The sequence below is a fragment of the Phalacrocorax aristotelis genome, chromosome 13, assembly GCF_949628215.1.
Source record: "Phalacrocorax aristotelis chromosome 13, bGulAri2.1, whole genome shotgun sequence".
NCBI classification, from domain to species: Eukaryota; Metazoa; Chordata; class Aves; order Suliformes; family Phalacrocoracidae; genus Phalacrocorax; species Phalacrocorax aristotelis.
The window spans coordinates 18,293,135-18,320,254 of NC_134288.1; the positions used below are offsets into that span (position 1 = coordinate 18,293,135).

The 27,120-nt window shown below is 52.3% G+C and overlaps 1 protein-coding gene and 1 long non-coding RNA gene across 4 annotated transcripts in view; both read left to right on the top strand.

Moving 5' to 3' along the window:
• The window catches only part of B4GALT5 (beta-1,4-galactosyltransferase 5), a 60,090-nt gene extending 54,428 nt beyond the window's left edge, over positions 1-5,662 (top strand). For all 3 annotated transcript variants that reach the window (XM_075108591.1, XM_075108588.1, XM_075108589.1), the window contains exons 8-9: positions 161-262; positions 2,540-5,662. In XM_075108591.1, the coding sequence (XP_074964692.1) occupies positions 161-262; positions 2,540-2,687 (250 nt within the window). In that variant the 3' untranslated portion in view covers positions 2,688-5,662. The remainder of the gene's footprint in view (positions 1-160; positions 263-2,539) is intronic.
• An 11,488-nt stretch (positions 5,663-17,150) lies between these two features.
• Positions 17,151-23,743, top strand: LOC142064240 (uncharacterized). Its single transcript, XR_012663038.1, has 6 exons — positions 17,151-17,580; positions 18,160-18,345; positions 19,395-19,721; positions 20,765-21,086; positions 22,245-22,346; positions 23,329-23,743. It is a non-coding gene; the product is annotated as an uncharacterized LOC142064240 (long non-coding RNA).
• Positions 23,744-27,120: the final 3,377 nt, after the last annotated feature.

Consider the following 27,120-nt stretch of genomic DNA (forward strand, 5'->3'; position numbering starts at 1 on the left):
TGGAGGGGGGAGGTTTGCATAGCTTATCTGCTGGGTGGAAAGGCTAAGCCGCTGTAGGAGCCCCAGGCACGCCAACTGCGCAGCCCTGGCAAGCACTGATGGCACAGCAAATGCAACGGCTGATTTTTAATGTATTTTATTTCTTCCCTTTCTAATGCAGAGTGCAGTATGCAGGCTACTCAGTGACTCGACCAGAAGGAGACACAGGGAAATACAAATCAATTCCCCACCATCATCGGGGAGAAGTGCAGTTCCTAGGAAGGCAAGTACATTATTTTTTTTTTGAGAATCCCAAAGGCCTCCACAAAGAGCCTGTACCATGTGCAAGGCTTCCTGCACCTGTCTGAGGGCCGTAACAGCTCTAACTCATGAAGGAAATGAACTGCGGGGAGATGGAGGCAGAGCACTGCTGGGATGCCCCCATCCCTACGTTTTATACCCTGCAACCCTACCAAGGACGTGGGATCCCTGCGTTGTGGCTGAAGCTGCTTGGATGCCATCCAGAAGAGGGGCTTGTCAGCGTAGCAGGCTGGGGGCTTGTCCTGCATCTCCAGGGGATGTTCCTAAAGGGGTGGCTAATGCCAGATGTCAGAGAAGCTTTTATGCTTCTGGAAGAGCCTGATCAAGGTGTTGAAGGGGACATTGCTCTGCCTGCAGAAGGCAGAGAGCGGGGGCTGTCCCGGTGCGTGGCTGCTGAAGTGTGAGATGTCCCTGGGAGCACTAACAAAGGCCGGTAGCAACACCCTGGCTTTGCACTACGAAGGCAGTTGCTGTTGCAGAAGCAGCATCCCCCTGCAGTGTTGTTACTCGGTAGTGGACACTCTTTTTTTTCTCAAAAAGCAAAGTTTTCCCTGGAGCTGTCCAGGAGGGCTCCAGCCCCTTCTTCCAGGAGCCAGGGTTGTTTCAGGGAGTAGGAGGGTTGGTTGAACGGCTGCTTTTGTCAGGGGACCTTGGTGGAATTGGAGTCTTCTGAAAACCATGCAACAGAAAACCGGAGAAACACCTTTTTCACCAACAACTGCAGGAATTAATGCTCGTAGGTGATGAGCTGCTGGACCGTGCAAGCCCTCTTCTGCAGAGGGGCTCCTGGCTGCTGGCTGAGGGGGCAGCAAGGAGGGTTTATGTTGCAGATACCGTTTGAGCTGTCTGCTGGCCTCTTTACAGAAGACTCGTTTTTGGGCGAGTTTCCATTTGAGGTTATGTCATCTTTAGCCCTAGTTTTCATTTGTCTGTCAGAATGCAGCCAGTAAGAGATGCTTATCTCATTTCACTCTTGAAAAAGAGAAGTCCATTTTGGCTTAAAAAGCCATATTTAGTAAAACCCTCAAAGCGTGGAAGGCTGGGAGCGCAGTGGGATTGAGCTCTTGGTCCTAACACTTCCCTGGTCTCCTCCTGGTCCTGGCCAGGAGCCCTAGTGCAATGTCAGCAGGGGCTGTGGGTCAGTGCTGCAGGAGCGGGGGTCTGCGGTGAAGATGGGCAAGGCGGTGGCTTGCCCTGGTGAGGCAGATACCTGCGCTGCTGCATCTGGAGCCTGACACCCAGCCTAGGCCAGGCTTAGCAATAGACATCCCCTGTGTCCTGCCTCTGACATGAGTTTCCCTCTGCTCTGCACTTAAGCACAGGCAGGTACTAAGTGCTGCTGCCTGAAAGCCCTGCTGCTTCTCCCTCCCATCAGGGAGACCCAGCGCTTTTCACTGTGGAGTAGGAAAGTGCTCATCAAGACACTGAGAGCCCGGCCCGTGTCCTGGTGCTGTGACCTCTCTGAAGTCAGCTCTGGCACTTCCTTCTCCTCTTTGGCCTAGTCTTCCTCTTCCTCCCAGCACATCCCTTCCCTGGTGTTTTTTCTGTCCCCAGGTCCCAGCCCAGCTCCCACTTGCCCCAGTGCTGCCAGGCCCCCAGAAAGTCAGTGTCCTGTCCTGCTGAGATGTTTCTACTTATATTTTTTTTTTTTTCCCCTCCCACTTTACCCTTATATCTCATCATGCTGCCCCTAAATTTGGTTGAGGCTGTTTTTGTGCACCAGCTGCAGTTTCCTTCCCCAAACCATCATTCTTCTAGTTTTACTTCCTTGTCTACCATCCCTCGGACTAAAACCATTAGTTCTGCTCTTGTTTGTGGTCCAGTTTCTAAAACAAGGAAAGGACCACATCGCCCATGAGCTGCTTTTCTCCAGCCAAAGCATCCTGGTGAGGGTTTGGCAGGACCCTGCTGACCCCGGCCCCCTCCTAGGGTCAGGACCTGCAGGCTTTGGGCAGGAGTCAGGGGTTGTTCCCACTGCTGGGAACTCGCTGGGCGCCTGGCGGCACAGAGACCATTTTGCTCTTCATCAGGCGATGGACTGTGCTTCTGTGAGGCCAGGGATGTTCACCTGCCAGGGGTGCAGGAACAGGTGGTGGTCATCTTAAGGGCTCAGAAGTTCGTCGGTTTGTAGCTGCTGATGGGACTGGCTGTTTGAAGGGTTTTAGTCACGCTGGGTGGACTTTGCAGGGCTCTGTGGGATATGTGGAAGTGACTCTGGCCTCTGCTTCCCATTGCACAGGTATGCCTTGCTGAGGAAGTCGAAAGAAAGACAAGCCCTGGACGGCCTCAATAACTTGAACTACTTTCCAAACGTCACGTATGACGCCTTGTATAAGAACATCACTGTTAACCTGACACCGGAGCTGGCTCTGGTGACCGAATATTAAAAGGAGAAAATAACTTTGCTCTGCCCTTCACCAAGAAATCACCACGCTAGACTTTCTTTTCCAAGGGTTATCGAGGACAAGCAACACTTTGTCTAATGAAGGATCACAGTATTTTGGAGAATGAGGCTGAAAGTGCACGCACAAATTGCCCTAGCTGTACCAATCCAGCCAGATACTCGTGCAGCGAGCTCAGCAGCCTTTTTTTTTTTTTTTTTCTTCTTTTCTCTGCCACTTGCTTTCTGGGTTTCAGAACAACGGTTCAACCTGCTGCTCTCGTCTCCACATTCCTCCTCCAGCAATCTCTGGCACCGGGGACTCGCCTTGGACATGCTTTCCGCCCCAGGAAGTGGCTCAGCTGAGGGACTCTGGCTTCCCGGCAGCGCATGTCAGGAGTGATTAGGTCAGCAACTGCCCTGGTGGGAGATCAAATGACTTCTGATACTGTTCTTCTATGTCTGTGTGGTTTTTTAAATGACCTGCTTGAAGTATATACAACTGAATCGCTTCTTAAAGAAGTGTAAATACGCTGTGTAAATTGCCCCTTTTTATTTTTATCCTATGGCTCAAATCCAAGCTAGAGGTTTACATACGGTCACTCATTTTAGTCCTGAATTCTGTAAACACTTTTGTGTGCATCACTGTACTTGTGCGAGGTGTTCCCTTTTGAGCCAGTGAGACCGCTTGCATGATTTAAGCTGTGCATATGCAGAAATGTTTGTGGGACAGGGCCCTAAACTTTCCAGTGCAGCGGATGAGAAATACAGCCATGTCATCGCTCATTCCAGAAACCACGGGGGTGGCTTTTTCCAGGGAGAGTGAAGAAATGGGAGTATTAATGGAAAAACTCCCCTTTCTGTCACTCTCGCAACATGATGTGCGAGCGAATCCAAAAGCCATACGGAATAGAATCCCTTGCCTGTTGCTGTATATCCTGCTGACGGCAAGCGCGAGCGTGGCAGATTGCTCAAGAGCTCGCCTCCACGCTGCTGCGGGAAGCGCAGCCCCGGGTCAGCTGCTCCTACCCACATGCTGCCCTCGGGATGGGGCAGCTGGCCACACCGCGCCGAGCCCGCCTGGACCGGCAGCACCCTGCTGTCGCTCCTGTAACGTGACGGTATGGTTTGGGAGGTTGTTTTATTTTGTATTTATTGTGTAAATCTAGCAGCGCACTGAAGCGCTGTCAGTCGGAGCCAGGTACTACACTTGGTTATCACCGTCGGCGCCTGGCAGCGCTTGCACAAGCCCAGCTGGTGGGGCAGGTTGTCGCAGGTTAGCGGGAGTGAGAGAAATGAAGGACACAGAATCAGGCTCATGAAAAAATGAGGACTGAGAACCAGAGAGCTTGCTCTGACACCCCCATCCGAACTGGAGTTCTCCCATCTGCCGCCCCCTCCCTCCCAAGGGCCGCTGTGGGCAGGCTGGGCTCCGGGCTCCGGGCTCCCCTCGTTCCTGACGGTCGACCCAGCCCTTTCGCAGCACCGACACTGTCACTTCTACTGGACCTCTCTGACTTAAAAGTAAATACATTGGGGGTTGCTTTTTAATTTGTATTTGTACATAACAACGGTGGGTAGTTAACCTCCAAAGTACTTTAACTTTGTTTTTATTGTGTTGTTTGCCTTTGGTTTCCTTAACTTCTCATGGTTTACATTGTTTTCTTGGTTCCGTGGACGTATGATCCCCATACACATCTGTTGTGGGTGTGACTGCCCAGGGCATTCCTAACCTGTATCCAGAAAATGTTAGTGTAGAAAACACGAGTTCTTGTTGTGTAGATTTTATCGGCCGGTATGAGAGGACAGCGAGCCTGCCCTTGAAAAGCGCTGATAAGTTCGTAACTTAAGTTTAAAGTCTTTGAACTTACATGTGCTTTAAACTCACTTCCTGAGGGGATTCAACCTGGTTATTTATAGGCAGAGGTGAGGATTTGCTTTTCACGGCGCATATAGCAATAAAGACTTTGCTTCTGAATCTCAATCCCTAATTCACATGGACCCTTTTCAGATGCTGAACCCGTGTTGCCCTGCCCCTCTCTCCTTTCATCCCGAGACCTTGCTAGAAATCTGTCTTTGTTTAATGGTGCTTCAAACAAGGAATGTATTTCAACTAGTCCAAGGTCACTACCCCAGGAATCATGCATGTGTGTGTGAGTAGGTGTTAAACTACCTTAGTTGGGATCCTCAGCCTTCGATGTGTACCTGACACCCATCGCACCTTGTGTTGAACAAAAAGCTCTTACCTCTGCTCAGAAATGCACTCTACGGTTGGCACAGAAGGGTCCATTTCCCCCCCTCCAGCAGCATCCCTCTTCAGAGTTCTTTTGTTCTAATCACATTGGATTTTTTCCCTTTTTAAAATGTGGAATATCTGAAAATGTGCACTGTTAATCTTATCAGCTATGTCAAATACTGTATAGTTAATGTAACTGTTAAAAACATACCGTCAAGCGCATGTGCTGTTATGGTGTAAAAATTCTCGTATTAAGGAGAACTTGTACATATTCTGGCAGCTGAAAGTCAACAAGGCCACTCGTTTGCCCCTTCCATGTCAACACCATCGGTCAGCCCCACCAAGGGCAGGTCCTGTTTGATGCTGATTTATTTTTCCTTTTTATAATGAGCCATGTGGGTTTTATTTGCAAAACTATTTATTGGCAGTTAATTATCTATACGGGTGCCTTCTCTAAGGGAGGTACCATCTGAGCAACAGCCATGCACTTTGGGTCGCTCACCATCAGAAGTGGCTTTAAACTCTAAAGTAGCTTTCCATCATCGTGACTTTTGAGCTTACTGTTATGTTTTTAAGAGGTGCCAGGGGGACATTTTTGCACTGAAGACTAGTGTTTTAAAACACACACACTTCTGAGCAAAGCAATCCTTTGTGTCATTGCATTTATTTACCCATGTGTTTGTACATTTTTGTATTTATTAATTTATGAATGATTTTTCAGTAAAAAATACATATTCAAGACCAAATATTGCAGTGGTTGCTTTTTTTATAGGAGGCCGGGTTGTGTTTTTTTCTACAGGAGGTGAGATGTTTATGAGGGTAAGTGCTTATGAGAGTTCGAGTGGAGAAGGGTGAGCCCTGGATGCTAAAGGCTGGTTAGAAATTTCTCATTACTTCTGGCCAGCCCTAAATGAGTGCAGGATGGGGATGCTCTCCAAGCTCTTACTACTCTGAATATGCTAAAGCCTTTTTTCCAAGCATCTGTTTCAGTGTAGGACTGATGGAGGGGCCGGCTGCTTTTGGGAAGGTGGGCTTAGGAAGATGCTGGGCTGAAGGGTGGTGCAGGGCTCATGTCGGTGGAGAGGGCTGGTAGTTAGATTTTTGTTATTCTTTTTATCAGCAAACCCAGGCAGACAGGTGAGCTTCCTCATAGCAGCTTTAAAATATCTTTCTCCCACTCTGCAGCGTACAGGCATGCTAGAATAAATAGCTGGCAGCCCCGCGTTGTTCCAGGCCTTGCCTTTATTTAGCTCCCTGTCTTCTGGGAAGCTTCTTCCCACCCGCGGGCTCCTTCCAGCCATGGCCACCTGCGCCGGTGGGAGCCTGCTCCGCTTCTGCCTGAGCGCTGGTGGGCGTCCCTCACCCCACTTTGGGGGATCCCAGTGTCCACGTTCCTCCTTGGGCGCCCCAGCCATGGGTGTGCTGCTGCCTGTGCCACTCCTGCAGTGGCGGGGGGTGGATGCGTGCCCACGAGTCTGGGGCTGCCCCTACACGGGAAGAAGAGGTGGGTGGGGAAGGCTCCAGCCCCCATCCCGGTGTGTGCAGGAGACCCCTCACCAGGGCCGGCTGCAGAAAGAAGAGCTGGGAGCACCCCCCCCTTTGCAGGGGCTGTGCCAGGAGGGTGCCCAAGAGGGGACCAGCACGGCCGCAGAGCCGAGGCTTTCCCCTAGAGCAGCGCACACCCGCGGGGAGAGCACGCTCTGCTCGGGCTGGGAAACAGCTCGGCCTTCGGTGCCACGAAATCCTCCGGCTTTTCTGCAGAGTGTGGGAAAAACCCCAGCCGCCAAAGCAGGGTCTTGCCTCCCACTTCTTCCCCCGCCCTTCCTCTCTGTGTAGCGCAGTAAAGCTGCCCGGGCCGGCAGCGGGAGCCACGCACCGCGGGGACACAGCACCTGCGGGGCATCCCTGCGCACCCCGAGGGGCTGCCCAGGGGAGCGCCCTTCCTGGGAGCGGGTGGAAAGGCTGGGCAGAAGCTTGGGGCAGGGGATTCTCTCCTGTTCCGTGTATTTTTATGGCACTTCCCAGCCCCAGGGTGCTAGGAGGTGTGAGCGTGGGCATGGGCTGGGGGGAGGCGGGGGCACTGGTCCGTGCGCTGCAATGACCACGAGGGAGAAGCGTGAGGCTAATGATGCTTTGCATCCACTCCTTCCCCTTCGGAGCACCTGCTCTAGAAATCAGGTTTTTTCTGAACATCTGGTGAATACCACAGAAAATTTAATGACTTCCCCTCCCCCCTAAAAAAGATTTGTGCAGCATAACCTTTTCCTGCCAGAGACAGCTCTTTCTAGGCACCAGACTGGGGTGGCTGTGCCCGTGTCACTAAAGACAGAGGTAGGAAACCAATGTGGCCCCACTGGCCAGGCAGATGGAGATGAGTTACTCTGGCCGTACGTGAAGAGCTGGTGAGTGCCGACAGTGTCCGCCCCAGCAGGACAGGGCTGGGCTGGGGCTCTCTGCCCAGCGGCACAGCCCCGCTGCTGGCATGTGGCATCGGAGCATCCCCTGGTTATATCCAGGCTCCTGGTGAAATCTCAGTACGGCTTCAGAGGCACTCCAGCACTAGGTAGTCATTTTTAGGTTAAAAGTTTCTAGTTGCAGCAATTCTCTTCCTCTTTAGTGTTACTAATTTCCTTCTGGGAGTGGGTGGGTTGGGAGGCAATGCTGTGAGTCACCAGCCGCACCGGGGCTTCGTGCCGATGCACCATGGCCTCTCTCCCCCTGCAGAGGGAAAGGTGCTGCCCCCCCGCTGGGCACAGCCAGGGTCCCGCTGGCCCGCCAAGCCCCTGGGTTCACTGCTCCTCACGCACTCCCCACTGGAAGGGCAGTGTGTCCCCAGATATTCATCCTTCCCTTGAGTGAGCTGTAGGACAGTACTGACTGTTATTTAAGAAGGGTTCTTGGTAGTCAAAAGTCAAGAGGAAAAGTGAGCAGGAGCGGTGGGTCATGGAGGATTAACTGTGGCTCTCAAGCAGCTGCCCTTAGTAAATCCTGCTGGGGAGGACTTCCCAAAAAACCTTTTCCTCTGAAAGACTCTCCCAGGTATGCAGCCCAGGGCTGCCAGCAGCCCCCACTCCTCTTCCACAGCAGTACCTACAGCCCAGCCCCATGGCCATGCCCGCTGCACTGCTGCCTGCCCTGAGCATCTCACCCCCCGCTGCCCCGCGTCCTCCCTGCACCCACCCAGCACCCTGCTGTGCCCCCAGCAGCGCCCACCAGAGCAAGGAGCCTTGGTGACAGCCTTGCAGGGACTTCGAGCACCCCCTGGGCTGCGCCAGCGCCCCCCTGAACCCCCCGGGAGAGAGGAGAGCCCCTGGCCCCTGGCACTGCCCTGCTGTGCAGCAGCTTGGCTGCCAGAGGAATGCAGGCCAGGGCCCCACGACATACATCTGGGCTCGCAGGCTGCGCTGTGTGGGGAGCAACGAGCAGGGCCACGAGTACCGCTCCGCATCATGGCACTCAACCTCTCCAGCACTGCTGGCAGTGCTGCGTGCCTGCGGAATTGCTTTCTGGGTAAGAAAACAGCAAAAAGGGAAAAAAACAGTAACTCATGCAGTGTCACGTGGGTGAAACAAGACTAAATTCTCCCTTGTGAGCAGCGGGGACTTGGGCTGGTCCTTCGTTCCTGTTGACATGGTGGATGCCACCCCCTCCAGTGCCAGGGTGATGCAGGACAAGTGGGTGGGTGGTTGTGCCGCCGTGGCTGGGCCAAACAGGCAGAGCTGGTCGGTCGGGGATAACTACAGGATACCTAGACGTCCAGTTGAAAGATCAGCTCCGTAAGTGCCATCGTGAGCCGCAGGGACAGCAGACAGGAGGGGAGTTTCCAATGGCCATGAATGTGGTGGCACGTTCGGGACTCCTGCACAAGTGTCTGCGTCACCAGGACCACCTGCTCACCCGTGCAGGTGTGTTCCCAGCGACCAGGAATGCTTCCTTGGCTGTGAAACTGCAAGCCACCTTGGCGATGAGTGCCCCGCTGTGGGGCCAGGGTGAGCCACGGTGGTGCCCTGCAACCCGCTGGCAGGACCCACTGGTTCCTCCCTCCCCTGCTCTGCCCCAGGAGGTGTCAGGGACGGGCAGTGCCTCCCCAGGAGCATCAGAGTAAAGCCGATGGCCCCACCACAGTCTGTGCAGCCACATCTCAGCCTCGCTGCAGGTTGCATTTGCCCGCAGGACAGCCTGGGGACTGAGGCTGGGGAGGTGATGCAGCCATCATGTCCAGGTGACCAGGGTCCTGCCTCCCCACTCTCCTCCCACACTGCTGCCCCTCTGATTGCGTTAAAGCAGTTAATCACATATCGGGGTGACGCCCAGGATCCATCTCAGCACACACATATGCTGAGGGCTTTGTTATCAATAACAGTGTCTCCAGCCCAAGGCTGAGACCGGAGACCTAATCCCTAAGCCTGAGCCAAGACCTTCATTTGACAAAGCAAATTCATTCATAATTCAGAGCTGCTTCTTTAGCTGGAAACTTCACAGGTGGCTGATGGGCCTGGAGATGCCACGGCTCCCAGCAGCCAGCCCCGGGACAGAGAGGGGGTGCCATGCACTGTCTGTAACAGAGCTTCTCTGTTGGGGTTTAGAGCCCATGTAGCGGGGTCAAGCGAGCCAGGGCGGTGGTTTACAGCAGCTCGATGGGCAGTAATTCCCTCTGGCATGGGGCACTGGTGGAGCTCAGAGCCCCTTGCTTTGGGGGAGCAAGGGGGTTACTTGAGCACAGGTCAGCTTTTTCACTTGAGTGAGTCCCTGCCCAGCTGCTCTCTCTGCTTCACTCCAGAGGCATTTAATCCCAACCACATGCTCTGCAGCAGGGGCTGCACCCCCAGCGACAGGGTGCACACAGCGTGGCTGGATCTGCTGCCCTCAGCCTCCTGGCCAAAGCTCCCTTCGTCAGACCTGGGGAGGAAGGAGGAAGGAGGAAAAGCTGCAGAGATGCAGCTCAGCTCCAACCAGGCTGCAGAGAAGGAAAGGGAAACAGCCCCCCAGCTTCCTCACCCAGCTGCAGCCATTATTTCTACAGGCTGCAGATAGGGCAGGTGCTTCAGTACAACCTAAAACAGGCGCCGAGCAGTGGAGCTGTGGAGAGTGATTGGTGCTCCCGTCTCGGTGAGGGGCTGTGCCCATGGGTCCCGTCCTGCCCGGAGGGGAGGTGGGCAGAGGGTGGCGGCCCGCAAGGGCCCGATGCTGATGGAGCCGGGGGCATCGTGAGGGCAGGGATGAGAGTAGGCGTGGGCCGGGCCCCAGGGAGGTCCGGAGATGCTCCGAGGAGGGCTGCGGTGATGCCACGCCAACAGCCGAGCTGGCCAGCCCGCCCTGGGCGTGGCAGGAGCCCGCAGGATCCCGCGGCTCAACTGCCGAAGGTGGAGGGGGTGGGTGTGAGCCCCAGTCCCCCACCTCCGAGCTGGGAGCGTGGTGAGGGGGTCTTGCGGCGGTGAGGGGCGGGAGGGTGCTCCTGCGGTGCGTAGCCCCGTGCGGGGGCGTGTGCGGGGCCCTGCGGAGCTGGTGCGGGGCCCGGCGGGTGGATGTGCGCGTCCCGGTGGAGCCGGTGAGGTGCGGGCGAATGTGCGGAGCCCGGCGGGCGGCGGCGCAGCGCGGTCCCAAAGCCCCACCTGGCGGCAGGGATCCCGCCAGGCCGGCCCGGGGCTGGGGACACCCCACGGCCACTTCCCCTCCTCCTCGGGCACGGCCGGCGGCTGCGGGGCGCCCCACGCGTGTTCCCCCACCGGCACACGGGAGGCGAGCCGCCCGCTGAGCCCGGAGCAGCCGTGCCCGGGGCGTCCCCGCGGGGCCGGGCGCCACCGGGGCCCCGCACCGGGGCTTTGGCGGCACCGGGCGGGAGCTGCGGGCGGGGAAAGAGGAGAGTGGGGAGAGGCTTGGGGGGTGCGGGGGGGCCGGGGCCGGGGCAGCCGGCGATGAGGCAATGGAGGGAAAAGAGGCGGCGCAGGACGTTTTTCCATTCCCGGGAGAAAAAGTTGTCGGCCCAGCATCCCTGACATTTGCTGCTCAGGGCAACGATGTCAAGTGGGACAAATGAGAGATGGTTTGGGGAAAAACTGGGTCCAGTTCCTGCAAGACAGGGAGAAAGCCCAGGTTTTCAGGGATATTTAAAAATGCAGCATGAACCCCAAGCATGAGTCTCAAAGTGCCTGAGGAAGCTGAGCCCGGTGGGTGAGCAGCTGTTGGCTTTTGCTTCCTTGGCATGCGAAGAAGCCTGGCCTTGAAGATGCTCCCGGACCTCCTTGTGATACTTCCCTGATTTCTCTGGGTAAGTTACTCCTGTTCTTGCAGCTGTCTCTTGCTGGCAAGAAGCAATCACTGGAACTGTTTTTTAGTTGCTTAATTGCTTTCTTACTCATGGTGCCTGGCTACGGGAACGCCCGGCAAAGGTTTCCCTTCCCACTGCCCCTCCGCTGAGCAGAACTGCAGGATTTACTGTGGATTTTCTTATCCCGTGACCAAAACCAGGCAAAGCTCTGAGCTGAAGAGAAACATTTGTCCTCAGACCCAGATATGATGTTTCACATTCATGCTATTTTACCTTTCTATTTAATCCTTTATTAATGTTTATCAGCATAACATTTTTCTTCTTTTAAACAAAGTCAAAGTTTTGCTTTAAAGGAAAAAAAGAAGTAGAATAAAAGTTTATTTAAAGCTTGGGCATTTTTCAGCTCCCCCTTTCCTCCTTCCCTGCCTGTTTTGGCCTAAACTGCAGTCTCATTTTAGTGAAATATATTATTCTGTAGAACCATCAGACGGACGTGCCTAGTTGTAATGCTGTCAGCCTCCTGAAACGGATTGCTGCAAGGTCTTCCGTATGCCAGGAGATGGACACGGGGAGGTGAAGCTGCTTCTCCTCTGCAGGGATGGGCTTAGAAACCCAAGTGCTCTTGCAGCAAGGTACTAGTCCCAGCACCCCTGCTCTCTCGCTGGGGCTCAGCAGGGCTGGATCCCCCTGCCCTGCTCATCACACCAACCTTTTGCAGCTGCCTGCCTTTGTGTCCATTCCTCTGCTGCCGGCACCGGAGTGCTCCTTCCTCCGACTTTTGGAGAAGTGTGGCATCCTCCGGGGTGCCTCCAGGGATCACAGTGGCACTCCTGGCCCTTGGCCCCCCAGCAGAGATCTGGCCAAGCTTAGAAGGGAGCCAGAGTTCCCCATGCTCTGTCCGGATAAACCGTTTGTCTTTTGGAGGGATAGAGCAGGGAGCTGGGTCCTCTGTGACCGTAGGGTCTCTGCGGATGGCATGAGCAGGTTTGTGGCAGTCCAGCTGTCTGCCTGCCCGGAGGAGGTTGGGATGTCAGTTGGGACCATTTGGGAAGGCATTTGGAGGAGGAGGCAGGTGTTTCTGCACATCCCATGAGTCTGTCTTGAGAGTATTTTTTACCTGTGGGAAGTTCGCAGGGAATAAAGTGTCTCTTGGAAAACTAAGGTGCCCTGAAGGCCTAACTTGTGCATCCCTGCTCTCAACCCCGGTGCAAGTGGTGGCAGCAGCCACTCCCCTGGAAGCATCTCCTGCCCCAGCTCCAGGAGCACTGGGTCCCACCCAGTGCAGTTTAGGATGTGGTGAATTTTTAAACCTCATGCTGGACTCCTTTAAAGTACCGTCTCCTCTTGAGGTGCTGCAGTTCATGTTTTTAAGTGTACACAAATCGCAAGGTCTGACAGTGGTTTATGTTGGTGGCTTCCCGCTGCCCTCGTGTATCTATCTTGTGTAAGTTAGATGATGTGGGTCAGTTTTTTGGGTTTTTCATGTTCTTATTTGGTAAACTTAGGTTCATGTTTTGGGAAACTCACCCCAGTGCTCTAGCATGGCCTGTGGGTACAAATCTACTTTGCATTAATGCTCATTGCCAATATTTTTTCAAACTAGATATTGAATGAGACAGTATTTTAGTTAATATAAACCAGAGTCAATTTATGATGACAACATGTTGCTGAAATGTTTGACTGAAGTCAAGTTAAAAACTGGAATGTTGTTCTTTGCTCAGTGGGCTCCCAAAGCCGCCCCCCTCAGATCTTGTGTTATTGTCTGTATGACATGGACTTACGAAATAAAGACTTTAATAAGTAACAGAAACAATAACTTTTCCTTCTTTGCAGTGACACCGCTATGAAGACGGCGCAGAGCTCCCTCAGAAAGGCCGGTAACCGACTGCAGGAGGGTGTATGTGCTCGAAGCAGCAGCTCGCTCAGAGCTTCCAGTGTGAGGTTTTCCATTCAGAATAATCTAACCCATTTCTTATCCAAACTTGTACCCAGAAGAGTGATGGCAGAGCTGGACTTTTATATTATTTTATTTTTTTGAGGGAAGGTGTGCTCACCCTCAGACTCTTATCCAGGCCAGCCACTCTAGGCATGACGTCCAGCCATTGCACGTGTCCCTGTTGAGTGTGGCTGCCTCCGCTGCTTTTAAGGGATTTCTGCAGTGTATTGAAAGATGACTGGTATCAAATTGTTGCCAACTTCTGTTATAGTTTGAGTATTTGTGTGCTGCGTCTCTGCACCAGACCAAAAATGAATCGGATAAGACAGGGTGGCACTGGGGTGAGTCGATTCCCGTCTGTGGCGCGGTGACCCTGGTTTCTGTCGAAGCCCCTGCGCGAGGTCCTGAGCCAGCTCTCTCTGAGGGTGCTGTGATGCGCCGCTGTATGTGTCACCGTGCTGGGGAGAGAGGCCTGGAGCAAAGGCTGGCGTTAGCTGCCGAGGCACTGAAGTAGTATCTGCTGCATAGATCTGGGCACATCAGTGTCTCAGCCATGCGGTTAAACTGCAGGATGCTGGAGAAGGGCAGAAAGCTTGTATGAGGCTGGCAGGACTCTCTCTGGGAGGGAGAGATTGTCCTCAAGGCTGTAGCAGGCATAACTCGGCTAAGAGCAAGTTACAAACCTGAAAGGCCTGAGTTAGAGGCTTGATTTTCTCCTTCCCCATCCTCCTCAGGCGTGGAGGTGCCTCGCCAGGGGCCAAGCAGTCACAGGGTGATGGCTCTGCGTGGGGCACGGAGCCAGGTTCCTTTGCTGTGGGATGCTGTGGGAAGTGGGCACAGAGCAGAGACCGCCTGTCTGTCCATGTGTGGAGTGCTTAGTGTGAGCACTGTGGTGCACTGGGTTAGCTGGGCTAAACCAGCATGGTTTCACCTGAAAGGCTTAGTGCTGTACAGCTGTAGAAATCCCCTGGGTAAGCCCTGGGGCTCCGTGTGCCAAAGAGGATGCTGAATCACCCCCTTGGACACTACTGAGAGCATGTGAAAATAGCAGAGGGTTAGGTCTGGTCACAGCAGGAGGCACGGGGTTGCGTTTCTGCATGGCACTTGTCGCCCTCGTAGCCCCGTCAGCAGAAATCCCGATCTCTGCCTGGAAAAGGTGTGCTGCAGCAGCCAAACCTTCCAGCAGCACCAGGGTCTCCACCCTGAGCGCCTCTCCCAGCCAGAAGTCATCCCTCCTTGAAACGTGGAAGTTGTTCCCTTGTGGAAACCGAAATGTGAACGTGCTGGGGGTGGTGGGTTGGTCCGCGTTTGTCCTGCCGCGATGGCCGTGCAATGGCAGATGCCACTGTGCCAGGTACCAGTGATGCTCATTGCTGCTTCTCTGGGGAGAGAAAGAACATTTGCTGGAAGTTTAGGGGATATTCATGGGTTTTTTAAACCAACCTGGTGTGTTTTATTTTTTAACCAGGAGTTCAAGAAGTGAGAGTCAGGAGAGCCACTGAATATCAAAATGCTGATGTATCAGATGGAGTCAAGGTTCCACTCCCTGCACTTAAAACAACGTGAGCATCGATATGTTTTCACTCTTCATCTCAAGCAGAGCTGGGTACCTGACGCTGTCTGGCAATGATGGAGAAAACTGCAGTGGTCCACCTGCTCGAGACCAGACACATCTATGAGGAGGTCAGGAGAGCAGAGCAGGTTCGATGCCAGCCCATGCTGACCACCGGTCAGTGCTGGGGCCGGGGGGGCTGTGCTGCTGCCCTCCTGCTCCCCGCCTTGGGCAGGGGCTGCAGGCTGATGGCCCAGCGGGGTGCTGGAGATAAGGCCTTCCAAGTGGCTTTGCCCCTTCTCAGATGGGAGGTGTGCACCGGCGAGGCCAGAGCAGAGCCGCGGCCCAGGGTGGGAGAGGGAGCCTCTGACCTCAGGCTCTGACGGGGAGCTCGGCTCTCAGGTGTCACTGTTTGTGGAATTAGTGTGGTCTAACACATGCAGATATTTTAAACATTAGCAGCTTTTCTAAGGCGCAGCAGCATGTGGGTGAACCAGGAAGTCTCCCTTATTCCCACTGGCGGGAATTTGCCTCTTCTCACTCTCTGCCCGGAGCTGGCTCTCTGCGAAGGAGCCGAGTGTGGCAATAGATGGCACTGCTGGGACGGGCTGGAGCCTCTGCCCCCTGTGCCATGGCCCGAAGGGCACAGCCCTGCCCCGAGCAGGGCTGGGGGCCGGGGCTGGCTCCCGCTGTGCGTGGCCACACCAGCCTGGGCTTGGTGTCCTAGCTGCATGCACGTAAACGGGCAAATCTGGTGCAAACTGGCTGCAGCAAGGCTTGGCGCTGCAGCAAGGCTTGGCACTCCTAGCCAAATTTCTGGTGCAGAAGGACTTTATGTTAGCACCTGAATTTCTGCTTCCCATGCAGTGTGGAAGGAGGCTGCCAGCATCAAAGAGCATCTCTGGAAACTTCCGTCTGTGAAAACCCAGAGGAGCAAAGCAGCTGGGAGCTGCCCGGAGGAGCTGGGAGCAGGAGGGGAGCTGTGGGGCAGAGCCATGGCTCTGGTCCATGGAGGTAGAGCTGCTTGGCTGGGTAGAGGTGAACATGAGTCCCTCTTGATGCTCGGTGCCACCAGGTTCAGCTGCAGCCTCTCCCCAAGCAGGCGCTGGTGATCAGCACAGCCTCCTGGCTGCAAAACCCTCCTTTGCTTTCACCTTGCTGTGTTATGGTCGCCAGGCTGTTTTAACACGAATATTCCTTTAATTTTCATTGAAATACTCTAATTCACGTGCTTTGAGGCATATAAAACCCATGGAAGAGATTCCTGGCTGCTGCAAGCTGTTGAAGCAGGCTGGGGCAGAGCAGCCCAGGATGTGCACATGGACCCATGCCTCGCAGCAAACCATGCAGGTAAAGGCTGGTTTCGCAGTGCCGAGCTCTCAAGGTTCATCAGCTTAGGGTAAAAATCCAGGGAACTGAAAATAATGACTGTTGGGTGCATTTGATTTACTTCCTGAGCAGTAAAGCTTTATTTTGTGCTGGAATCTGTTTTGTGGAAGTCAGCGCTCACACCAGGGCTGAGGTTCCCACCGTGCTGCCCTCGCCCAGGCCAGATCCATACCCCCCAAACCAGCTGAGAAGCTCCCGTGAGCGAGAGATCCAGGGAAGGAGGGAGAGGGCTCTTGCCTGCGGTGTCATTAGGAAGAAAGCAATTAAACCCTTTGAAATCATCTGCACTCTGGTTTTCTGCCTTCATAATGTCCCTAATTGCCAGGGAGAAGCTGCTCGAAGACAGGCGTTGAGGCAGATTGATTCTGTGTCGGGTTGGCTCTCCAGCACTTTGTACTTTTTTTGGATTGACCTCAGCAAATGCATCTTCCCCCGTGACTCTGCTGCATGGGGGACCGAAACGTGCTCTCATCACAAGACAGACTTGCTCAGCTCATTCACAGCCCCGGCAGTTTGCCGGGTGTAAGCTACAGAAAGATGAGAGGCTCTTTATTCTTTCTAATGCGTGACCAAGTCAGCTTGCTTCAAACATGAATAATTAAAGGCCCACATGCATTTGGAAATGCTTACATTTTAATTAAAAGGTAACCCCCTCCTTGAAAATTTAGGCAGCTAAAGCGGCATTGTGCTTACCAAAAGAGAATGAATTATTTATATGATATGCTCCGCTCTTTAAATTACTTGGGTTTAATGTTCTGCACAGGCACTCTGTATTGATAACGGCACTCTCTTGCTTCCACTTAATCATCACAATTTTATTTATTTATTTATTAGCAAGAACAAAAATACCCAGCACTGGCCAGTCTGATACTTCTCCGCTGCGCTGCTGGTGGGCTGCATTTCCTCTAATCTTATGTCACAATAATCGTGTTTTTGCTGTAAAGAGGCTGTTTCACAGCCCGCCGTAGTACTTGGTGCTGTGTGTCAAATGGGACGCTGGTGTTTGTGGAGCTGATGCTGATTTGTGTTTTGCTCTTTGTGCCTTATGGGGGCTCTGCTGGCTCCAGCTCATCTGCTCTGACTCCTCTCAGGTGGTTTTTTTAAGGTATTGTAGGCCCTGCATTTTTTTGGCTTCTCCTATTTCTTCTAAAGTATCCTGCAGCCATGGCAGCAGTTCAAGGTGAATTAGAAAAAGCAGAGGACAAACTGCAAATCCAATACGTGGGTATGGCCAGGGGATGCTGGACAGCATGGCTGTTCTGGGCTGGTGCACCTCTTCTGCTTGTTTTGGTTACCAATAACTCTGAGCTTTGCTTTCCTAAAATCAAATTGACTAGGAAAGAAGACTTTTGGACAACTTAGACAACTGTGTTCTGGTGGACTGTGTGCCTCGAGCGGATGTGCTGCCCTGTGCCCAGGGTCTGCAGCCACGGCACTGTGTGCACAGTCGTGTGGCGGCACAGAGCTGGTGTGGGGTGCAAGGAAGAGAGGCTTGTACGACAGTTTTCAGAAGTGAGAGGTAGGAGTCGTCAGCTCCCGGGAAGTGTAACCCGCCCTGCTTTCCCTGTAGCAGCGGTAGAGGTCTCCCAGCCTCCCTGTACCCGGGGTCCGGCCCACGTGCAGTTTGCCCCTTGCCTGGCTTCTGTAAGCCATAAATTGTCCTTCTCGGTACACAGCTGTCCTGCGCTCGCTGCACCGTGTGAGCACTTGGCCCTGGTTTTGTGGCATCGCTGCACAGATTTAATGAGCATTTTTTGCCGGAGGCTTACCTGGAGGAGGGTCAGCGCTGTGCCCACTGAGCTGCCCTGTCCCCCAGCTGGGTCACAGACCTAGAAGCTCTGGCTCTGTTGTTGAGGGCAGTTTGACTTCTGACTTTGGTACAAAGCAGAAGGTTTTTGATAAAGCTGGGTAGAAGCCAACTTTGGGGATTTCATTTAATTTATTTTCCTTCCCATTTGGAATTAGACTGCAGAGCTACCAAAGTTATTTCAGATAAGGTCAGTCACTACTTTCTTGTGATAATTTGAAAATATTTCATTTCAGTTTTGACCTTCCCCCCACCCCGCCCCTTCATTTTTCTCTCTGTTTCAATTACCAGTGGTTGGGGTTTTTGTATTTGCAATTCATATCAGTGGGGATTCAAGCTGCCCTGTTGCTCAGCAGCCGCCCCGTTGGGATTGCTGTGTCGGTGTTAATGTGCTACCGCACCCCATTAGTAACTGCACACCGTTCAGGCGCACAGGGACGTTGTCTGCAATCTCCTGACTTCTTTTCCACAGTCCTGGTAAGCAAAGGAGTTTTGACTCTTGGTCAGATGCGATGAGCTGTGGTTAATGCTCAGCAGTCTTGCCTGTTCCAGAAGAAACAGCTTAGAAAACAAGGAACTGATGGGCTGCAGGTGTTATTGCATTACAGCCTTTTCTAAGTGCTGGGCCATGTTTCATAGGTTAATAACAGGCTTTGCTAGTTTGAGGTTAAAGGGCATCAGCTGGGAGGAGATGGGGCAGAGACACCCGTGAATGCTGCTGCTGGGGACACCGAGCTTCCAGGCTGGTGTGGCCATTAAAAGGCAAGCTGAAAATTGCTGGGTGTGCAAAGCAAGGTGGTTCCAGGGGCGACACTGGAAACATTAGCTGCCTTCTGAAATACCAGACCTAATTCTGGTCACCACAATCAAGACGACTCTGACTGCTGTGCATGGCTGCTGGGGCATGTGTAAGATCAGTGTGTAACTAATGCGTGTGTGAGGTTCTCACAGACAAATCACAGCTATGTATGGCAGGAAGGGACATGAAGATGTACCCTAACCCATCCTCCTGCACCCAGCCATGATCAGTATGTCTAGACCAAGCCTGACAGATGCTTAAGCAGCTTTTTCTTGAAAGTCTTAATGATGTCTCCACCCTGCAGTCTCCTCGGGCAATCTACCCCAGGGATTTACTGTACTTCTGCTTTGCAAGTTTTTCCCAACAGCCATCCTAATTCTCCCATCCTATTATTTTTTCACTTGTTTCCCAGCAGATATGGACAGAAAGTCATTGCTTTCTATTACAGGAACCTTTTATGAATGGAGAACTCTTACCCCATCTCTGCTCTACCCTCTGCTTTCATGAGTTAATTGACACATTTCCCTCTATCTCTCCTTAGAGGCTGTTTTCTACATCTCTGGTCACTCCTATTGCTGTCTTCTGGGCTCTCGCCAGCTGGGGCCTTTCTTTCTTGATGAACAGTGCCCAAACTTGGATGCAGGACTCCAGCTGAGGCTTTAGTAAGGGGGCAGGGAAGGTTTACTTCAGGTGTCTTACATACAGTTCTTCTGTTTATGAATTCCAGCATGGTAGCTGCAAACCAAAAGCAAACAACTTCCCGGTGGCCCGTGAGATTTGGGCACGGTGATGAGGGTTGTATAAGTACACGGATGGATGCGTGGATGAAATGCAGACTTTAACCAGTCAGGCAAAAGAGACGGAGCTTGGGGCTGTGGCACGGCGAGGGACAGACAGACTGCTGCTGGCGCATGTGCGAGCCTCAGGCCTGCCCTGGTGAGGACCAGCGGTGGGTGTGGAAGGAGGGCTCGTTCCCGTCACCGCAATGCACCCCGCAAGCACCTCGCCCAAGCAGGAGCCGTGCAGTTGTCTTCCCCCCCTGGGGACACATCGGGTGGGTGTCGTCATGCTGGTGGCTCCCAGCCCCTGTGGGCTCCATGAGCTGAGAGGGCCTGAGCCTTCCTGCTGCTAGACTTGGCTTTTGGTGCTTGCATCTGTGGGCATATTTATTTAAGCTGCTCTTCTCATTTGCTTTTCACTTCTGGAGGAAAAAGGTTTCTGTGAAAAGAGAAGTTGCACATTTTTTTCTCTTCTCTTCAGCCCAAGTGTTAGGCAGGCAGCTGGTGGGTGATGCAAAGTTGGGCTCTGCAGAGGATGGTGGGAGGCGTTTGGAGGAGCCCGCGGTGGTGGCTGGAATTCCTGTTGCCATGACAACCTGATGCAGGCCTTAAATATAGAACCGGTTTTACCCCATAGCCCCCCTCTGTCCTTTCTTCTGTAACACAGGAGCAAATGGGCTTTGCTTCCTTCTTGCTGCAACCTGTTAGAGTCCGAAAGGTCAGAAATGAGACCGACTCTATGGCAATGTAAACCCCGGTAAGGGCGGTGTGCGAGGTCAGCAGACCCACTAATAACGGGTCTGATGGGCCTGGTCCGCGCAGAGCTTTGGTGTGTGGGCTCCAAATACTGGTTTAGCTCAGTGAAAATCCCTGGACTAGGGGACTTTCTTTCAGTCCAACAAGAGTGGAAATCATATAACTGCTGAAGCAGCTGCTTCTCTGCTGTGGCTTTGGCCGTGGTGGGCGGGAGGGAACCATTGCCGCTTTGGGGCTGGGCAAGGGGTAGAGCCGGGCAGGGATGGGGACAAAGCACGACAGAGCATCACATCAAGCCTACTCTGCACAGGGGCTTCTCGTAATTTTCCACAGAAAAGCTTAGCCGAAGGAGCTACCCTGGGGTTTTTTTTTTTTTTCCTTCACAAATGCCTTCCAAAGGACTGTCCCCTCTGGGTCTTCCTTCCTGCAACCCCCACTGCTGCCCCATTCCCACGAGCACTAGGAGGCTGCAAAGGATCAGTGGCCATGCACCTGTGCCGTGCATGAGCTGGCTGCACCAGGGGCAGATGGAATAGCGGTACATGGCATTATTACCTTTCAGGAACTTAAACGCAGCAGATTCCTCGATGCAGACAACACCACGATCTCTAGAAGGGAGGAGGAAGCTCGGTGCTGCCGCGTGCCGTGGGGAGCAGGAGTGAGCAGGCATGTTGGGCGGCCACAGGCGGCCGGTAGCGCCAAGCAGGAGCGTGCGGGGAGTCTGCAGAGCGCGGCTCTCCGCCCTGGCACGCTCCTGGGGACGGCGATGCTGGCGAACCCCGCTCAAGCCCCTCAGCCTGGGAGAGAGACCATCACATAGAAAACTCATCGGATGCCTTTGGTATCTCCAGTGTATGATTATGCAGCAAAACTAGCTCTTAAATGTATGTTTATTCCTCAGCAAACTGTATAGGTGCTTTTAGAAATTCATACTTAGCTTTTTCATTAAATATCAGGTTTTATACCATAGATCAGGAGGAGTCCTAAACTGCGGGAGTTATTTACTGTTGCATTATAGTGGGAGAGCTCCCAGGATCCTGGCTCCACTGTAGTGTTGGTTTCATTCTGTTATTTTAGTTAGTGTAATTTCATTCTCTTAATTTATTATATTAGAAGGATATTTGGATTACAAAATCAAGCAGCTGATTGATATGGAATACTAAAATTCAGGTTTTCCCATAAAATTCTAATTCCTCTCCCTTGTTCATCTGCAGAGAGGTGCATCTCTGTTAATATTGTGTACTTCTCTCCTGATCTGGTCACTGAAAATAGCTAATTTTCCTGAAATTTTCTTTGATTCCTACTTGAGACCAACAAATGGCATAGAAAATTCCAACCTGAGCCATTTTACTTTTGCAAAGTTACAAGCAACAGAATAACTTGGGTGGGTCAAGCAGGTATTTTCCAAATGCAGCGACAGAAGGTGGTGCTTCTTGATTGACTGTTTTATAATTTTGGCTTTATTTTCCTCCTGCTGAACTCTTCTGCATTGGAGTTGAAAGACATTAGGTCACAAGCCCCAGGATTTTACAAGGGAAGATGCTGCTTTGGGATGTTGCAGCCAGAAAAGGACTTCAGAGTTCAATATGAGCAGCAAGGGCTTGCCTTCCATCAGCTGGCCATCATCTTCCACTTCTCTGTATATCTGTTGAAAATTGTTACTGTGCTGCTTTTTAACCCAACTAATGTATTGACTAGTCCATTGGGATGAAGAACTGGTAGAAAAAATTGCACTTGGAAAATACCATTGCTGTACATCGGCTTTATAGCGGTGAGACCGCAGCTTCGACGCTGAGTGTCTGAGGGTGGCTGGGGGGCTCCAGCATGCTGTGCAGGCAGAGTAACTAAACACTCAGAGAGAACTGCATCCTGGAGGCGTATTTCAAGGGAAAACATAACTGTCAGAATCTATAGGATGTAACTTGCAATTAAGTTTGCACATTCATCCATTTTCTTGCAAATCCTTGGGTAGATGGGTACTAAATATAGCTAATGGACTCATGAGCTCAAGTAGGCGCAGTGCTGTGCTTTTATTTCTGCAGAGTGAGCCCCAGGGTCCGGGCAGAGGGTTGATGTTCCTTGACGGCAACATAACGAGTGAGAACCGGAGGGAAGATGCTCTGGAGTGACTCAGCATCGTGGCTGTACGTATAAAGTGCATTAGTGCAATATCACTGGAAAAAAGTCCTGTTGGATTTGAGGCTCCCGGTCCAAGCAGCGGTGGCCCAGGAGACCTGCACACAGCATGCCTGGGCAGGAGATGCTCAGATGGGTGCTTAAAAGTTTCTGCTGTGTTTGTATCGGCATTTCCCAAGGGATGGAGCTGCAGTGCACAGCCTGCCTGGCTCAGAGCAGCTACGGTGCCTTCCCACAGCACCCAGGAGCTGCTGCCCTGTGCAGCTTTTCCCCGATAGACCGCTTCTGTTTGAAGTAGGGAAGGGGAGGCGGCAGCTGACTTTCTGACCCTTTATCCCAGACCTGGGCAGACCTATTTCTGAGAGCCAAGCAGGACTTTCCAGTGCCTTTGGTAAGGCTGGTGGTACCTAGCGCGAAGGTGCTGAATGACTAGGGCTTGCCTTGCCAGCCATTGCCTGTGTTTATATATGCCTTTCTGCAAGGCACTGGATGGAAAGTACATCTCCTCCCTGGCTGCAGCTTTCCAGCTGCTCAGTGCCAAGACAGCCTCCTGCTCTCTTTTTGGGGTGCTCTTTCAGGATCTGGAAAGAATGCATTTAAACCTGGAAACTGTGAGCAGGCCAACAGATTTGCTTGTATCTACAAAGTCACCCCCCTCAAATCCGCTTTAGTCCATGTTAGGGCTGGAGCATGGTCTTTCTCCTGATCAAGCAAATGGCTCCGAGACTCAGTCTCAGGTTGCAATGTGAAGACCTGAAAAGCAAACCACTGAAGTTCCTGGGATGATTCCCCAGACATTGCTTCTTGTTTGTGCTTGTTTGTATTCTAATTAACCTCTTTCCACAGGGAAACCTTTGTTTTAGTCATTTTCTTGCAAAATTGAACTGGTCTTTCTGGTAAATTGAACTGGTAAATTAAAAACCATGAAGATGGATACTTTAAAAATAGATATATTGAGGCCTGTTGTTCACATTGATTCTGACTTTACAGCAAGACAACTGGTGCGCATCCTCTCCACCCAGACATCAGTGCATGACGAAGCCAGGTTCTTTGGTAGGTGAGAAAGACACACCGAGGGACAGCGTTTCGAATGCCAGGTGTTCAGGGGTCTGGGACTGCCAGGGTGAGTTGTGCCTGTGCAACATTACTTGAGCTCTTTGCCTGGCTGCAGTAGGACACGCTCCTTAAAGGACCCACGGATGGGCCCTTCTACAGGGACCCGTCAGCGGCTGATGTCTTCCCAGCAGCCCCAGAGAAGAGGTGAAGAGCTGCTAGCACCCAGGGCTGGGGAAGCAGAACAGCTGAGCTATCCTCAAGTTATTGTTACAGAAGCTTCAAAAAAATCTAGTTTTTATTACAGAATAAAACTCTTACATTTGTTACCCAGGAGGAACTATGCAAGCTCAAAAATTGTGCTTTTTACAGTGCATCTTTATTGAATTCCCTTGTCTGCAGTGTCTCTGGGGGCTATTAGCTGCTTTAACTGGAAAAGCAGCTGCTGGGACCCTGGGCATTCGCTCTCGGAGGCGGCATGTTCCCTGCAGCCCCCAGCCCCTGGGATTCGCTCAGCCCACATCAGCCTCTGAACTGCTGACATCCGTATCTCCTCATCCTTTCCTTTGAAAGCAGGTTCAGGAGAGCAAAGACCAGGGCAGGAATGGTTCATCCAGCCACATGTGGCACCCCAAAAGTCAACTCACGTTTTATGAGGACTTTTTTCTGCAGAAAGGAGAAAAACACCCATGCAGGACAAATAGCTTTGTGCTAGGAACAAATTGTAGCTGCTTTATGGAGCTTAAGATCTATTGAAATGATATTTGTGTTGCCCTTGGTAGTCAGAGGAGCTGAATTTGCTGCTTGGCTTCCCTAAGCCCCCCCTGTGCAGCCCTTTCCATATCAAAGGGGCTGGTCTGGGCAAGGCAGGCAAAGATCACCTAGGCTTGATCACACGTGATGTTTGAGGAGAAGGCTTTGATGTGTGGCTGAGCAGAGGTATTTAATTAAGCTCCTCTATTGATTTTGATGGAGAACCACCCTCGCTTTTAATGTGCAAGAGAAAAAGAGACTGTCTGAAGAGCAGCCATCTGTAAGACAGCCAAGCGAGTGCTGGGATGGACTCGGTTCACTTGCTTCTGGTTTTCCAGTGCAAGGCTGTGGTTGACCTTTCTGAATGTGCCAGAAAATAGAAACAGGGTGAGGGAGCTGACGAAAACTGGAGAGAACATCTCCGCAAGCTGTATGTCCCCCCAGGAGGGAGGGTGGTATAGGACGTGTGTGAAGGGTGGAGAAACTCCCTTCCTCCAGTAAGAAAGCAATGGCCTCCAAGCGGAGACAGCACGTGCAGAGGACCTGCACTACCTTGGGATCGGAGGGAAGAGCGAAGGTGGATGTTCCTGAGCATCGGCTGTCAGGGCAGACGATGTCAGTGCTTCCAGCTGCGGTGATCCCCAAGGCAGAGGTGTGAACAGCCACTCCACGGCCACCTTACACAGCCCCCGGAGGCCAGTGGCTGCGCGGGACTATGGCTGGGTGCTCTGCCGTGTTCCGCACCCCATTGTGGGGGGGAGGTAGGCTGGAGATGCAGGCTAAGCTTGAACTTGAAAGGCTGTCAAAGGATTTTGGAGAAAAATTGTGAAATATTGAAATGGCTGCTTGCTCTTCAGACATGATGGTGGGTGAGAAGTTTGGGAGTTTGCTGGGATTTCCTGATTTACTGGGGCATAACTGCTTGAACTGAGGGCACTTTAAATTTTGCATTACGTTAGCTGGGTTGTTAATATTTAATGTATGGGAAAAGGCAAAGGTAGATAGCTGACAACTCTCTCAAAAAAATCTCTGTTATGATAATACTGAGGAATCTTTGCTATTGTTATTACTTTGGTTACTGGAACAGCAGAACATAAATGCTGGGAGCAGGGGGGAAACCTTGCTATGCCAAGGTACACGTGAACTGGGGGAGATTGGATGCTTGCAGCCTAAAAGACAGGGAGGACATGGGGACAGGAATGGCCCTGGTGCAGAAGTCCTCCTTAGCACAAACCTTAGCAGAAACCAGCCCTCTATGATGTGCCTCGCTGGGCTGAGGTCGCACGGTGCTGGGCTGGGCGCCCCTGCCCCGTGGGAGCGACGTGCTCTGCAGGGCACCTGCAACCTCCCTGCCGCTGCAGGCAGCAGGAGAGCTTCCTGCATTTGGGGTCACGCTGCTGCTTTTTAACCTGGGGCCTTTTCTCCCCTTCTCTTTGGACCCTTGCCCTTCCCAGCCAGCAGAGATTTGAAGAGCAGGTAGGTGGGAGCACCCAGGACTTCTGCTCCCCAAAGGCACTCACCACCTGCAAAGCTGCAGGAGTTCAGCCAGACCGTGTCTTTTCATCTGCTTAAAACCAGGTGATGATAATTTCTGTCTTCCACAGTGGATCCAAGTTCTGCCGAATCCCCCTCCAGAGCTGGCAGGAGCACCAGCAGGGATTTCAAAGCCCTCCCTGACGGATCCTCTGCCCTGTCCACAGAAGAAGCCAACGTACTTCACAGAAAAGCCACATTGCAACTACTTTTTGCAGAAAATGAAGCATTCACCAGAACTCTTAATTCTGTGTTGCCGTAAGGTGTTTGGACAGCAAAATGCTTTTTAGAGCACCCCAATGCTAGAGGTTCAGAGGTGATAGTAAATCTCCATTTCTAAGCCGTTGACCCTTTCAGATGCTTAGTCACACTGGAAAATGAGTCTCAACGGGGCAGGGACGGTTGGGTCAGACATTGCGGTAAAGGTTTTGTCTGAAGCAGCTGAGCCAGGGGGTAGATTTAAGACTCTGCTGAAGGACTTGAGCAGGAGGCTCTGTTCTCTGAACAAGTGCTCACTGCAATTAAAAATCTGCTTTTCTCCCACCTTTTCCAGCTGCATCTTTTAAAAACAAAGTGACCAGTGAGCAACGCAGTGAAGGAAGCAGCACACAAACCCACCTTTAGGAGAGGGCCTCAGGCTGCAAATCCCAAGGGGAAGGAGAAATGTCCCTGGCACCCTCAGAGAGGGGCCATCCGAGCATCCAAAAACGTCATCTTAAGGTAACGCCATTGCTGGCTCTACCCAGTCCTGCGCCATTGCTCTGCGCTCCTCGTGGACGCTGTGCAGTAGCCTGGTGTCGAAATCCAGACCCGCAGCATCCTCTGAGCTGGGCACGGGGGCGATACACACTCTGCTCTCAGCATCCTCCACTCCTGCCAAGACCAGGGAAGCAGAGCTGCATTTCTGGTAGGTTATTGCAGTGTTTTCAGTTTGTATGATTGCATCCAGTTTGTTCTTTTTGGTGAGCTGGTGCTGGGTATTATTCCCCTGCAGAACTCACGCATACAGCAAGAAGGGCATGTTTAGAAGAGCCCATTAAAATTAATGGGGAGTAGTGCTGTCCTATGTGAAGAAGTTTAATCCGAGACAGCCTTCAACAATGGCTTATTGCAGCCTTCTACATCACCCACAAACACTTTGAACTAAAACAGGGAGGGAGAACAGAGAGTTAAGCTGCTTTAAAATGATCTTCATAATCCTGCAAATTAAAATGTATTTTGTTAAAGGTAAATTACAGATGCAAAATAACCCAAGAAAGGCTGGAACAGACCCTTCCTAGGGACAATTGATGCAATTCCTGCAACTGTGACTGGATGTCACTGAAATCAAAGGTCTCCCCTCTCCAAGGAGCCCCATTGGTGGCACAAGATGCCCAGCCTTCCCTGCAGGACCTGCCCCCAGAGGAGCTAGGCTCTCTTAGTACTAGAACTAACATTAAATAG